At 40.7% G+C, this 15,966-nt stretch overlaps 1 protein-coding gene and 1 long non-coding RNA gene across 4 annotated transcripts in view; one reads left to right on the top strand and one right to left on the bottom strand.

Annotated features, from left to right (window-relative positions):
* Nucleotides 1-15,042, bottom strand: part of MAP2K6 (mitogen-activated protein kinase kinase 6) — a 116,594-nt gene extending 101,552 nt beyond the window's left edge. Inside the window, exon 1 of one of the 2 annotated variants that reach the window (XM_072939483.1) lies at nt 14,727-15,042. In XM_072939483.1, the coding sequence (XP_072795584.1) occupies nt 14,727-14,742 (16 nt within the window). In that variant the 5' untranslated portion in view covers nt 14,743-15,042. The remainder of the gene's footprint in view (nt 1-14,726) is intronic. The other variant, XM_072939484.1, reaches the window with a different exon arrangement.
* The window catches only part of LOC116283705 (uncharacterized), a 151,675-nt gene that overhangs the window by 119,879 nt on the left and 15,830 nt on the right, over nt 1-15,966 (top strand). The gene's annotated exons all lie outside the window — the stretch shown is intronic.

Raw genomic sequence — 15,966 nt, 5'->3', positions numbered from 1 at the left:
CGAGAGAATATGAGTAGACATTTCCTTCCTTAATAACCAAGTTCTTCATTACTAATAGTATGCAAATTTAAAAATTGTATGCAAATATAAAACACCACAGGTCACAACACTGTCAAAGCTTCATTCAGATTTAAGTCTGATCAGCCATATTCATTGTTTTCATTTTTTCATGTATTTCCTTCCAGCCTGCTTTATTATATGTCCATCCATTTGTCTCCTACTCAGATAACCAGTTTCTACAGCACCTCTAAGTGGGCTGTGGGCCATGTGTTTAATCCTCACGCATCTTGTGTACACGAACTGACTGACAGATCCAGTCAACCCAGCAGTCACTCATCGTCAGAATTTTTCTTTTTCTTTTGCAAAATAGAGATTTTGATCTCGGTCTCAGAGACTGTAAGTAGGCAAAGAATGGCAGGTACTCAAAACTACAAAGTCACAGAGATGCAGGACTAGTAGCTCTTTTAAACCATGGGCATACTGATGAGGTAGCAAAAGCCTAGTCTGCAGGGGACAACAGTAAAGACTCTTAAAGAAACGCAGAACGGGGGCCCCTGTGAAGACAGAAAGAGAAAAGGAGACAGAAAATGTGCTTCTCAGTTCCTGTCAGGCTGAGCTGTACCTTCTGCAATTGGACTCAATAACATTTCCCTTAATAAAGACTCTTACTTGAGACAAAACAAAACACAGAGGCACACAAACACATACTTGTGATCACTCTACCTACATATTTATGTCCACTCTTCCTAGGTCATAGGCATCTTTCTATTCATGTTATTAACTTTCTCTATCACCTGTTACATCAGGTAGGTATCTGTAACTTAAGCTATTCCCTTATTATGCAATAGGGTGTTTCTGTTTTTCACTATTTTGACACGGCCGTTACATAGTGAAAAACATGAACTTTGGAATTTAAATGAACTAGATTCAAATCCCAGCCCTGCAGCCACTAACTGTATGATCCTGGGCAAGTGATTAACCTGAGTTCCAATTTCCTCTTTTGTAAAATGGGGATGATTTTTACCTCCGTCTCAGGTTTTTATGAAGATTAGCACTAGTAAGGAAAGTGCTTATCACAAAGCCTTCCACATAGTAGGCACTCAAAAATCACTCGCTATTATAGAATAGATCCTCCTAAGTGGGAACGAAATTGTACAGGTTATTGATTTGAACAGTTGCTTTTGCAAGTCTCTACATCTCCCCAGATACTTTTTTTAAATCGAATTATGATTGACATATATTAGTTTCGGGTGCCCCCGATACACTTTCACAACAGAAAAACAGCACAGACTTCCCTCCATGAGTTGTATTTCTCTTCCTAGCTCTGTCTTGGAATTGGATATCGAGGGTTGCTTTTTCACATTAGACTGTATTCACCGCCTAATCAGAGCCAGAAAATCAGTAGCTGGTTTTAGGCTTAACAAAGTGACCAGACAATCCAGTTGATTCACTGCTTCCTGTTTTCCTCGGACTGTGTTGGTCCCACTTGGAGAGCTGTACGCAGGTACTCAGGGGAGATAAGTCTGGGCTCGTTTAAACAAGCCCCAGACTAGTTTCCGTTGCTCTTTTTCCGAGTCTCCTTCTACACTCTAGCTCCCCAGGCTTCCTAGGAGGGCATCCTCACACAATGGCCAGATGAACAAAGACTGCTTCCGAAGCTGAAAGAAACGGTCCGGTGGATACTTGCTTTTTAAACGCAGAGCCAACACGGACTAAAAGCTTACCTTCCTGCCTGGATTCTGCACCCTGGCTCCTCCGACCCCTTCACTCTCTGATCCCCGCTTACCAACTGATACGCCTGTTAATTATTTCTTTCTTCCGCTTCCATGTTGACTCATCTAATTCTTGCCTTTCTGCCTCACTACTGCTGCCCACCTGTTCTTTTGCTCTTTGGATCACCTGCCCCAGAACCAGCCACCCAGCCCGGAGGGGACGCCTTGGCTTTTTCCAGGCTGCCCACTCTGGTCGCACACTGGAAGCATGCCCCCACCATCAACAGCCTGGCAGGACAGTCTGACGGCTGATGAACCTCTGCCCTGAGCCGGGAAGGTTCCTTCCACTGACCTCACCCCTGACCACCTCATAGAACATGTCCTGACAATTTCATCCCTTATTGTTGCCTCTTACTGAAGCTGATCCTGGTGTTTTTATTCAGAATTTTATGCTAAACATACTCAGGCCACATTAAGAAAATGAAGCTGCCTATTAACACGAATAAGTATACCTACAAGTTGAAAAGACCTGTTGTCAATAATCAATATTGTAAGAGCTTGGTAGCACTCGAGTAGTGGTTTTGTTTTTTGTTTTTTGTTTTTTGTTTTTTTTGAGGCTTACAGGCCTTTTCTAAAAATAAGCTTTGCCTGGCTGCAGATCCTTGGTTCTTACTCACTGCCATTCCCTCTTAAGCTTTGTTCCATTAGGACTAGAACCATTTGTTACAAAGGGAAAGATGCCCCTGCTCCAAATCTCCAAGCACCACCTCTGTATCTGTACATGGAGGCTGCCTGTGACAACCACAGAGAGTGTTTGCTGGTCCCATTACCACCAAATGCTAATTAAGTTTTGGGAATCAAGACAGCAACAGTGTGTGTGTGTGTGTGTTTTCTAATTTAACATTCCCTCCTGCACCCCAGTTTAGAAGCATCCAGGCTGTCATTAACGACAGAAAATCAGAAGAAAGAGCAGGTAGCCTGCTCAAGGACCAGATGGCAAGTCTCCTGTTTTACTTGCTTATTCTCCTGAAAAACACCAAACTGAAAGTTCCATTTTGCCAAGTTAATGTCTTCCCTCTACTGACAGGCTTTCCTGATCTTCCCAGATTAAGATGCCCCTTCTCCTTCCTCGGTACCCCAGCTGCACTTTGTATCGATACTGACACACGTATCACACACAGGAGCATTAACCTGCTATCATGCTCATCTTCCCATGTTATGGGCTGAACTCTGTCCCCTCCCCCAGATTCCTAAATTGAAGTCTTAACCCCCAGCACTCCAGAACATGAGGATTTCTCTTACTTTAAAATAGGGTGGTTGCATATATCATTAAGATGAGGTCACACAGGATTAGGGTGGGCCCCTAATCCAGTAGGACCGGTGTGCTTATAAAAAGGAGAAATTTGACACAGGCACACACACAGGGAGAAGGCCATGAAGTGATGAAAGCAAAGATCTGGGCAATGCTTCCACAAGCCAAGGAATATTGCAGATGGCCTACAAACCACCAGAAGCTAGGAGAAAAGCATGGAGCAGATTCTGCCTCACAGCCCTCAGAAAGAATCAACCGTGCTGCCACCTTGATCTCGGACTTCCAGCCCCCAGAGCTGTGAGGCGAGGCAATGAGCTGCTGTCGTGCCAGCCACCCTATTTGCAGAACTTTGTTATGGCAACCTGGGCAAACTAATGCGTCCTCTCAGAGGGTGAGCTTCTTGAGTGTAGAGATAGAACTCTCCGGACCTTTGTAGTGACCTAGCACAGTGCAAGGTGCAAATTATTTACATAACTGTTCAATAATGCTTGTCCAAGAAATGCATGGTCCTCTGCCTCCCACACACTCTCACCAGTCTACCCCGCTCCCTACTCTGCCAACATGAGCTTGCCATCAGTCTTGCCCTTAGATAAGTCACGTCAGGAAAAAAAAAAAAAAAAAAGACAATTTGAGATGGAAAAGTCATCCTAACCCTAACGTATCAATACTTCTCAATCTCATTCTTAAATCAATTCCAGAATCAAATCTGCTTTTTTTCCCCCCTACTTTACCTATAAAAATAGAAGCTCATCCAGGAACAAAAGTCTCAAGACAAGAAGACTTGGCAAGCCACTTGAATGAAATGATAGAGCTGGCAGGTCCTACTCCCGTGGCTGGGTCATGTGTTCTCTTTAACTGCACAGCGGTGAGGCAAAAACTGCCCTGTGGCTTCCCTGACTCAGACTGGGGGTGATCCAGCCCATCCACCTTATCCACTCTACTGACCCTGAGTTGAATAAAGTCACTGAGGAGAAAGAAGGTGGCTGAGAACTAGTAACACTAAGAAACAGCCTATTGGGAGCTCCAGCGCTGTGGGTCACTGTTTTTGAAACCAAGATAATGAAAGAAAAACTAATTTAATCTATTGATTGTGTTAAAATATCCATTGTATTAAATACATTTGTCTCTTAAGTGGAATTTTTCTGAAATTAAAAATACACACACAAAAAATTTATGAATTCCCCTGCCAGTCTCTGATATCATGCTTGAGAAAGTAAGTTTGGTAAAACAAAGAACTTTCTGGAGCAGTTCTCTTAAGGTAAAAGTAAAATGAGAATTCAGAAGTACATTGAGCAGTTCTTCTTTTTAACTGACTTCAGATGATTCTAGAAAAAGGAAAGGAACTAAGAAATGGAAAAGGCAGGTTGGCAGGTTATAAAAAATGAAAATTACAGCTGTGGCCATGCTCTGGAAACTATTCCCTGACCTAGCTAGACGTTGATTATTGAACCAACAGCTTGCTTATATAATTATAGTGTGCCTATAAACCCAGTTGATATGATATACTTGTTTAACTATTAACCTCTAGATTTCCTGGAGTTTCCACAATCCAAAAAACACCTAAAAGTAAGAGACGTGTTCCATTCATTAACCTATTGTGATCATAAGCGATAACTACAGTATACAGCTTGGTAAGAAAAAGGAAATTCTTAGAAAATGCATACAAGGTCTTTAAGGCTCCCGATATTTTCCTAGGGCATCTTCTCTTTATTCTTCTTCTAAGGAATTGTTCTGGGTGTATCAGCATTCCGTTGGTTATTCCATTGATCTTGAAGTCAAGATCTTCTCCATAGCTATTTTGGATCTAGGACATCATTCCTCATCACCTCTTAAAATCATGTTGATACCTGCATGCTCACTGTAAAAATTTTCCTCATCTTCCCCTGATCTGTAGGGCTTCCCCAACCTACAGTATCTCTTCTAAGCACGTATAGGATTCTAGCTTGTACTCTACAGATGTCTATGCAGTCTTACCTCCCACTAGCCTATAAGCTCCCTAAGAGCTAGAGGGAAAGAAAGAGTGAAGCAAATTTATGTTTATGGCCAGCTTACTATAGCACAATACCTAAAACCCAGAAGAGCTCTCAATAAATATTTCTTGCATAAGTGAATGCCAGGCACTGGCCAAAGCACATTACATACATAGCCTTGCTTAATTTTCATAACAATCCTGTGAATGAGTGTCAGTCTCTCCATTTAGCAGGCCAGGAAACCGAAGCTAGAGGTCAGGTAGATTTTTTCAAGGCTCAGGGCTAGTAAGTGGAAGAGTAGAGCAGAACGCATTTCTGTCTAGTTCTGCCCAGCACAGTATCTTAAACATAATAATCGGTCAAAAAGTTCTTTCTTGAATTGGTATGGACAAGCTTCTTATCCAAGTTCTCTCTTTAGCTTTGTTCAGAGTCTTTGGGATTATTTTTTTGAAATGGCAAAGAAGTTTGGGGCCCTGGAAGAAGCAAATAAACAGGGTCAATATATGCTAATAAAGATCTCAAATATCACAGAAAGTCTGTCTCCACACACTCACTCCGAAATAATTCCCAGACTCTTTGCCATCCTGTTCCCACTGTTTCTTCAGACTCTGGCCTTACCCTTATCTCTAACTCATCCCTCCAACTCATCCCTCCCAGGTGGGATTGGAGGAGGGAGAATAGAGGAAGGGAATAAATAATTTATCACTCAACATCCAGACCATGTATTTCCATGGTTTCAGCAAGGGATCGTGGGAACAAGCTGAAGCATAGGTATGACTTTCTGCTTTGGCTGGAGAGACAGTCGAGAGAGAATCATTGCTTTACAAGAAAATTCATTCCCAACCCCCCAGCCTCCTCTACCACAAACAAAGAGGTAATTCTAGTTTCTTCCACACCACTCAGTAAAAGGAAAACCGAGAAGATGTAGGTTCCTTCAACTGCAAGGAAACAGCACTTGTTATATTTACATAGAAACAACCAAGAAGAAAGGAAATCTCTATGCCAAAAAGGGTATTCCTCTACATAGGTATGGTGCCAAACTGGACATGTTCCTATTAGTCTTTTAAAACAACTTAATCTGAATGTGCAGGGAAACATATAAAGTTTAGATCTGCTTAGTTACAGCCTGTAAGACAGCTAATGGGATCAATATTTATTACTGATGTTTAACATAAACTTCCTGTCTGCACACACCACCAGTATGTATCAGTAGACCAGCCATAACCAGCTTCCTTCAACCAAGAGGCAGGTTGCGCTTGGAATTCAACCTTAACACTCTGAATGCCAGACTCGGCATTCTATGATCAATGGAGGCTTAAAGGAACATGTTTAAAAGGAACCTATATGTAAACAGACACAGGTCAGGCCCTCTTAATTACCATACCTGGCCCTGGTATGTACAAATTCCCATGGAATCCATTCATGTTTCCTATCTCCCACCATGTCCTTTGGGTAATGGGTTCAGAAATTTATTATGGAGTGACAACTTAAGTGGAGTAGGTTCTGAACCAGGAGTTCAGGTTCAGGGGTCACACAGACCTTAATTAAAGCTACTGCTCTGCCACTATCAACCTTGACATTTAACCTCTGGCCTCAATTTCCTCATACACAAAATGGAACATGACTTCACCAGGGCCTAGTGAGGAGAGAATGAGATAATTCATGTTCATCACTAAGCATAGCATCTGGAACATAGAAAGAATTCATGTTGCTACCGTCTAGGATGGTAGGAATTAGAGCACTTCCTTGTGTGGGACTCAAACTGATCTCATGCTGGATGTGGTGAACAAATCTCGGCTCCTATGGAAGCTACTCTGTCCTCATGTAGCCTTCATCTCTTGCCTCCCTTCATTTCCAGCACCTTTACTAGGACCAGGAAATAAACACAATCCCCACAGTATCAGTGACTGAATGCAAAAGGACATTCATACCCAAAAGCAAATTGTCCACCCAGGGTTGGGGGAGTTAATGTGAGAAAATGGCTCTGATCTTTGTGGGAGACGATAACCGGAAACCTGTCTGGGTGAGATGGAAGCCGTCTTGCGATGGAGGGAGGCTTCCGCCATCACTCCCCACAAAAGACAGGATGGGACCTCTGAGCTGGGTCATGGTAATAATTAACAAAGCCAGCGGGGGTGGGGCTGGCTGGGTACAGCTCAACGGTGGAGCGCATGCTTAGCATGCACGAAGTCCTGGGTTCAACCCCCGGTACCTCCATTAAAAAAATAAAATAAAAAAACAGGCATCATCAGTAGCATGAGATTGGTTTTCACTTGTTTGCTTTTTAAATAAAATGTGGGATGATGAAGGGGAAGATAAGGGACTAGAGGAAGAACTAACAAACAGCTTCTCAAGGGGAGGGGAAAGAAAGAAAAGAAAGGATAAGAATCGTAAAGCAAACAGGAAGAGTGTAGCTGAGGGGAAAGGACCCCAGAAGGGACTGAAGGAGACGGATAGCTTAGTTGCGCGGAAATGAGCAATGGCCGACACATCTCACAACCAGGAGAAACACCACTCAGACATTTCCTGTGGGCTGGGCCCCAGAGGTCCTGGCTGAGTCGCGGGGGAGCAGTTATCCAGGTTAACAACTTCCAGTTAAAGCCAAAGTGGAATGTGACATGGAAGCCCCATCAGGAACAGGATTCATTACTTGATTGAAGAAAATCACAAAGGGCAAGATCAGAAAACTTTTTTTTGAAAAGGGCCGGAGTGTAAATATTTTTGGCTTCGTGGGACACAGAGTCTGCATCACCACTATTCGACTCTACAGCAGTGGGGCCAGGAGGGGTGGGGGAAGCAGCCGTAGACAATATAGAAATGAATGAGCATAGCTCTGTTCCGATAAAACTTTATTTGTAGACACTGACTTTGAATTTTATATACTTTTTCATGTGTTGTGAAATGTTATTCTTTTTATTCTCTTCCCAATCTTTTGAAAATGTGCGAACTATTTTAGCACACAGGCTCCACTTAAAAACAGGTGGGTAGGGCTGGACTTGGCCCCCAGGCTGTAGTTCGCTGGCCCCTGGTTATGAGTTTGGGCCCTGTAGCCAGGCAGGCCTGGCTTTGCATCTTGCCTGGGTGCTTGCTGGCTATCCAGCCATGGGCAAATTAGTTAACTCACCAGCGCTTCAGTTTCTTCATTTGTAAATTAGCAATGACAGTATCTGTCCCCATAGGATTTATGTGAAGTTCAAAAGCATAATACCTGAAGAATGACTGACATAAAATAAATGATGATGGTGCTGATGACAGCATTGGGTACCTAGGTATGGGCTGTGGTCAGCATCTAGATCTGTAAGTAATTGTCTCTAAAAAAAGGCTGACCTCAATCCAACTTAAGGACAGACATACAGACTAGAAAATAAAACAGAAGACCCAGCAAGTGCCCATGTAATGCTTCAGCTAAGAACTGAGTTGACTGAATTACAATATTTGTGATAGACTTCATGTGTGCACATTGTAACATGAATACCCTTTCAAGGTAACTGGGTACCAAACCGGTATGGACCATCTCAGGGAAGGAAGACCATCTGAGAAAGCAGAGTGGGAAACAAAACTGAGGGCAGGAGAGGGGAGGCAGAGACAGTGGTGGTGGTCAAGGAGGAAGTGCACTATTGTTTCATTTCAGGGTTATCTGTGCATGCGGAGTTCCCTGTTTTTGTCATAGGGCAGCCAGCTGTTAAAAACTTGCAGATTATCTCTGACAATCCTTCAGAGACTCAAGTCCACAGGTAACTTACAAACCAGCTTGGAAAACCAGCACAGGATGGAGGAATTCACTTCAATCCTATCCCATTAGGTTCTTCAGACAACTCATCGTAGTTATGCGTATTTTTAAAACAAAATGCCAAGGATCAATGCAACCTTTAAATCTGTTTAGAATAGGCCTCAGTAGGAGAAATGACACTTCTTTAGCCATTGTTAAATTGCTTTCTATGCTATCCTTGCAACTTCCAAATATTAATGCGAAAAAGGAAGCACAGGAAGAAAATTGCATTATAATTTAATTACCCAAAAACTTTAATGAAACTTGGGGAAAAATGATACCCCACTGATGAAAAATACTTGCATTGTCAAACATTTAGTGAGCACCTATTATTTACAAGCACAGTGCTAAAAGAGGCAAAGATGCATAAGAAGAAATGTTCGCTACCCAGCAGGGGCTTTCAGAGATTCCCAAAAGGCAAACAACAATTACAGTGGTTAAAACTTGCAGCTGTATAGTGTAGGCATTGGGAATTAAAATGAGAGCATTTGCAAAATACCCTTTGGCAGAGCATTGGTAAGAAACCCCATCACCATGATTCACGTATCACCATTTCTTGAGCACAGAAAAAGAATCCCTGCTGACTGTCCTGTCAGCCCTCCTTGCCAGCCTGATCCCCACAAAAATAAACAATGCAAAAAATGTGAAATATACTAACGATTCTGAAAAAAAAAAGTTTTATAAATGTAGATTACTACTGTTTGTGTGTGGTTCGGTGAAAAGAACACTGGGGCAGAGAATTAGGAGATGTTAAGTTCTATCTATGGCTCTGTCTTCAGGCAAATCCCTTTCTTCTGAAGCTTCAGTTAGCTCATTTGTAAAATGAGATGATTAGACCATAAAACTCCTTTCATAGCTCTAAATTCTACTACCTAATATCAGGATGCATAAAAAGGCACATATACTAAGAAGGGTTATGTTAAGAATACGTTAAGTGTGATTGACTTAATATAATTTGTGAGATCATCAAACTTGATTCTTGCCTTAATTCTTCTAACAAATCTAGTAAACTAAAGTAAACCACCTTTCATGATGAGGCATTGCACGTGAAGCTAAAAAAAAAAAAAAAAGAATTATTCTGCAACAATGCATGTAACACAACCAGGTGCTATGTAAGAATTATTTATGAAACCAAAGAAAAACTTACTTTTGCCTGTAGAGATAACTGAAAATGCAGAAATGTCCAGAAGTTAGTAAATTCCAGGCAGAATTTAAATCAGATCACTACACTGTTCTTACTATTTTCATATGGATCTGGGTAGCTATAGACAGTATAAAAAAAATGAGTTTGTAAAATATGTGTTTACCTAAGACATTTTGGTTAAAATTAAAATTAGAACTCACCAGGGAATTAAATTGTTTAGATGCATGAAAACTGAGCCCAACTTTCAACCCATAATTACCTAAGCTCTGCCATCTTGGAATGTTCTGGCTTAATTTTGAAAATAATTTGATCCCCAAATTAAATTTTTAAAAATACGTTTTAAGAGGAAAAAAAGAAACTGAAACACATGGAACACAAATGTCAAAAAAAAGGAAAAATTCAACTTCTTTATTACTGAAAAATGCAAATAAGAGCAAAATATGAATCTCTTTTATCAAATTGGCAAAGTTTTTTTTTTCAAATTATTATACCAAGATGAAGGAGAGTGAGCATAACCTCTCCGAAGAGCAGTTCATTTAGCAATATTTACCAGGATGCGAAAAGGAGGGAATAGGCACTGCCAAACATCATTGGTGAGAATTAAGAATTAGTGCTGACTCTCTGGAGGGCAGTATACTATTCATGCCCTTTGCTCCAGCACTTCCACTTCTAGGAATTCATCCTAAGGAGATAATTGGGTAGATGTGCAAAGATATGTGTTCAAAGTATTCCTTGCAGGTCTGTTTATAGCTCTAAAAAAAAACGGAACTATGTTCAAGTCCAGCTGGGGATTGATTAAACAGCTACATTCTTACAAATTAAAATGAGCAATTGTTAGAAAGTATGAGGTAATTGTATGTTCATGAATACAAAAAGATGTCCAAGATATATGGTCCATTACAAAGCAAGTTACAAAATATTATACATAGTGTGTAAAAGAGCACATATGCAAATGTATGTATGTAAAATGCGAAGAGATAGTCACCAAAAAGTTAACGGTAACTAGCTGTGGGTGGTGTGACTTTGAGTGGTTTTTATCTTCTTATGAATTCCTCTTTGGCTTGAATTTTTTTTAGTGACTATATATTGTTTTTATAGCAATAAACAAGCTATTTTTAAAAGGTAGGGAAGAGAATGGGACATGCAGAATTAGCCCATAACCTATAGTTTTATATCCTGGAATTTAGTCTAAGGCACTTATTAATGTAGAAATATATTAATTTGGAATATTTCACAGGACTATTGATAAATTGAAATAATAAGTAACTCAATAATTTTATACACATTTTAGATTTGTTTCTATTCACATATGTATAGAGTAGAAAAAAAGTCCAAAAGGGTATATGCCAAAATGTATACTATGGTATCTAGTGATTCTTATTTTCCTTTCCTACATTTTCAAATATTTCTACAATGAACAAGTATTATTTAAGTACTTTCTCCTTTTAGGTTTTAAAAGTATTCCATATAGACCTTTCAGACTTTAAAATAATTTAAAGTAGCTCTAATGATGCTAATCTGTGAAAAACAAAGGAATGAGAATCTCGACCCTTTCCTCCAGCATCCAATTTACCACCAAGAGACCCTGGGAAAGCCCCTGCAGCTGACATGCAGGACGCTGTAAAGTAATGAATGCCCCACTGATACAAAACAAACTCAGGAAACCCAGCATACCTATTCTGATTTTGTGTCCTGAGATGTACGAGGTTATAAAACATACTGGCTCAGATTACAGACCAAGCATGACAAGTCTCTCTGGTACAACCTAACAAAAGAATTTACAGAATGAGATATTTACACATTTTCATTTCCCAGGGAAGAATGAATTACAGAAGCAAAGAACCCACAGTAAGTTTAAGCCCTTGCCTACCACTCTCCTACATGCTTCTAAATCATGCCTTATACACAGATCTCACGACATGATTTACCTATTACTATCTTGAACTAAGATAAACTAATGTTTTTAAAGGGTGAATAGAAGGAGAAGTGAGGAAAAGTGCATTTTTAACAGGGTAAAAACTTTTTGTGTATTTTCAGGTGAACTGGGAGATGCCAGACCTCCCTCCCTCCCTCTTTCCCTTCCTCCCTCAGATCATTATGGCTGATAACAATAGTTTTACTTTCCCGGGGTAATGTAGATGACACATTTTTCCTGTAGCCTGTCTTCCTGTAAAGTGCAGGAATTCCTGCACTTTCTGGGTGCCCTTCCTGTTAACTTACATTTCAGATTTCCTCAAAAGGCATTCTACCACTTTACTATTTGAAAAATGTCAGCTCAACCCCAGACAGCTAATATAAACAAGCTGAAAAGCATACCACCTAAAGTTACAACTGTGGAAAACAAAATTTCTTTTTAAGAAATTCTTTCTCGGAATCTCACTGTTGGTAAGGCTGGAAAGAAGTACCCAGTCCTTCCAGCTCCCAGGGAGTCTGTAATTCTTTTGCCTGTGCTGTGCCTTAAATTAGAGGTCTGTAAAACCGAATTATAGTGATCTAGAAAGTTCGTAAAGGTCCTTGAATTGAACATGTTGTTAAATTCTTCAATACTATGAGGTTGTAGCCACCTTTCACTTTTCCTCCATTTCTTTTGGTTATAGTATTACAAAGAAGTTTAGTACTGAAAAGGAAAAAAAAAAAAAATCTTGGCCATTTGAGAATACCGTAGCTAAATTAGGCCAATTCCACATTTAAAGTCCAGGCCAAAAGTCTTTGCCATTTCTGAAATGATCACCCACTTCCTTCTATCAATAACTTTCCTTTTGAACAGAAACCCCATGTTCAGACCAGATGCACCTTCCAAATGGAACCCAATTAAGAAAACTATTTGGATAAATGGGAATTAATTTAAACAATCACCAGTACCTGATCTATTATGGGTACATCCACAGTGGAAGAGTGCCATGCTAATATTTCTTTCAGCTTCCCAACTTCCTCTGCTAGGACTTAGCTACCTTAGGAGTGAGTCCCCCAAGTGCAAAAAGAAACCTGATTTAGTTTAAACCATAAGGTCCAAAGATAAGAGCACTATAACATCACCTTCCTTTTTCCCAGAGAGAAGACCACTTCAATTTCTAAACTCCAACTGAGCCATTTCACTTCACTATCTATGCAACTAATCTTGTATTACAATGATTTGCATACATGCTTTCTTTCACCAACCCCATAGTAAACTCCTTGAAGGAAACAACCATGTGGGAAATATTCTAGTATGTCCCCAAATCCTGTGCACTATACACACACACACACACACATATATATCATAATATATTTATTTATATATTAAACTGACCTGGAAGAATGAGTGAACATTCACAAAATACAAAGTAATGAGATGCCATCTCTTTAACACATCAAAGTATGGAATGCCCCTTCTAAGCTATTATTTCTCTGCTCAGTTAGGAGATTGTAGGTTTCTGCTCCGGTTAAGGAACATCTGCACCCCACAATGCCAATTCCTAGGTACTTTAGCACTCTCAGCTTTCAGATTTCCATTTTCTCCTAATACCCAAAGGAAGGAAAGAAGAGCCCTACTTCAAATTCTTGAGGATATATATTACTTCCTTCCTGGGCTGAGATGTATGATTCCCATCAGCTAGAACTAAAAAGTGACTCAACAGCTCCCAAAAAAGTAGCAGAAAGCTTTTGAGACATTAATTTCACAGGGTCTTATTCACTAATCCGGTGCCCTGGGTAGCCTAATTCATCTAATGCCTAACTCACCTCTTCTTTCCATACAGTCTCACAGGGCATATGCTTTTTCTACAGCCAATGAGGATTTGTTCTAAAATAAGTGACTTACGGTCCTAGGGGCACCTGACAATGCTCCCTCAGCTAATGCCATGTCAGGATTTTTACATTTTTAATCCCCTCTCTAGCATGACATTATGCCTGCAGAATACAATTGTGTAAAAAAAAATTTTAAGGAAAAAAAATAACAACAAAGAAAACAACCATAACCCTGAACTTCTGACCTAGTATAGCTGACTAACTATATGCAATTACACACTTAAAAGATTTCATTATGGTTGTCAATGAAACAGTGCAGTCCCCCCACGTCGCTGTAATGCTTACAAGTACAGTTCTTCTCCCAATATTTTCCCTCGAGATGCAAAGCATCTCCCAAATGGAAAGACATAAAACATATATGTCTTCATTGCTGCTTCTAAATACTGTGAACCAATAAGCAATTGGTGTGTAGTGCAAAATCTCGGAAAGGAAAGACTTCTTGTCTGCTTTTTTTGTACTATGCTATTACTCACACTTCACCTTTACTTCCTTTAAAAATCAAAAGTTGCTTAATGTTCAAAGCGATATCAATGGAAATTTAACTAAATACTGGCACCGCAACGGTTCATTCCCTAAGGAATACAAGATTACATTAATTTCCTACTAGTTTAGCTCAAGTTTTACCTTTCATCTTCCTCTACAGACTTTTAAAAAGTTTTTATTCCTGTTGCACATAAAATTACCTATTATATGTGTGCATACTAAAGAATTTTACAATTACATAAAGCATTGCACATTTAGACGCTACCAACCTGCTCTATCTCTCCTGACTGTGCAAAAGGCAAAAAGAGCTCAGTAATCCTAGCAGAAGAATGCAAATAACGTCAATGCACAGCTGAACTGCAAGCCCTGCCTTACAGGAACTCTCTGTGTCTGCAAAAAAAAAAAGACACATACTAAACAGGAAATGCAACTGAGCTGTGGAAAACCTCAAACTTAAAAATGCAATCGCCAGGCGAAAATTGCATCCATGCATTCATAAATGCATGCACAACCCTTTGCATTTTTGCAAGTAATGCAAATAGGCTCTTACCTTTCGACTGAGACATTTTCCCCTTTCCTTTGATGGGGGAGGGGAGCACAAAAGACTTTGCCTTGCTTCTCTTCTGTAGCTAGTTTTGCAACAAAGATGCAAGCTGCAGGCGTGCAATCTTCATGCAAGTGGAGTTTCTCTTGACCGATGCAGCAGATGGACTTTCAGGGAATCAAGATGGAAATGCACACCTTGCAAAACAGACTGGAAAGTGATTTTTCCCCCAGTTGCAACGTTAGGGAAGGCTGTGCTGCAGCTACATGATGGGCCAGGGCTGGCAGCTAAAAGCTCCAAACTTGGAACTGAGTATCTTAGTGCGCAGACGTCCTTCCTGCGAAGGGCGCGGGGGCCGCTGGGACATGTAGTTCCCGAGCAGAGTCCACGGGGCTCTGATTTAAGGAAACGTGGTCGCGCGGGTTGCTGAGCGAGATGACTGGTTGTGACAAAGATTGCGTCCAGATAAACAAGTCAGATACGCACTCGGTAGTAAGTGATGGGAGAAAACGGGCAAGGCCAAGGGGACCGGGCATTTTTGTTCTCGAAGAGCCCCTGAAACAACAGCTAAAAAAACACGAGGTTGGCTAAAAACCACTTGGCCCGCTCAGAAGGTCTGTTTCGGTGTTGAAGTGTTTGCAGGGCAGCACCTGTTAGACTGTTGCTGCCTGTAGACGTTTTCCCCTCACACTTCATTTTCAAAAGCCTTTTTCTCGCGTGAAGACTTTGTTGGTGATTGGGCTGGGTGGAAGTAACTGCAGAGAAGAGGCAAAGTTTTATTTAGTAAGAAATGATCCAGGTCGGTTATTTTTGAGGAATCTGAAATTCAATATTGGGGCTGCGTGGAGGTGGGGGACTGGGGAGTTCTCATTTCTTGAAGGGTTAAAGAGGAAGTTCTGCTCTTTGTGTGTCAAAGCAAACTTTATCGAAGCTAAAATATTTAGATGTTATTTTTCTTACCTGGGGGCGTAGGAAAGTCCCTGGCCTCAGGAAGAAAGTGGGTGGTCATCTTAAATTAACAAAGTCAATTGCCTTAAATTTATTCAACAAAACTTAGAGACTTTCGTTGCGCTTCTGGTGTGTGCCAGGCACATTTCTAGAGTCTTGGGTCATGTGCTGCTTACAGCTTAAGGCCAGGCAGCCTCCTGGGCGAGAATAGGGTCACCCCTTTTCAGGGAAGCCAGAGAGGCGTGGAATAATTCCATGCAAGGAACTGAGAGGAGTCAGGGGGCCTGGACTGAAATGA

The sequence above is a fragment of the Vicugna pacos genome, chromosome 16 (assembly GCF_048564905.1).
Source record: "Vicugna pacos chromosome 16, VicPac4, whole genome shotgun sequence".
NCBI classification, from domain to species: Eukaryota; Metazoa; Chordata; class Mammalia; order Artiodactyla; family Camelidae; genus Vicugna; species Vicugna pacos.
The sequence above is the reverse complement of the archived record's forward strand: the minus strand, read 5'-3'. Positions and strand labels throughout refer to the sequence as shown.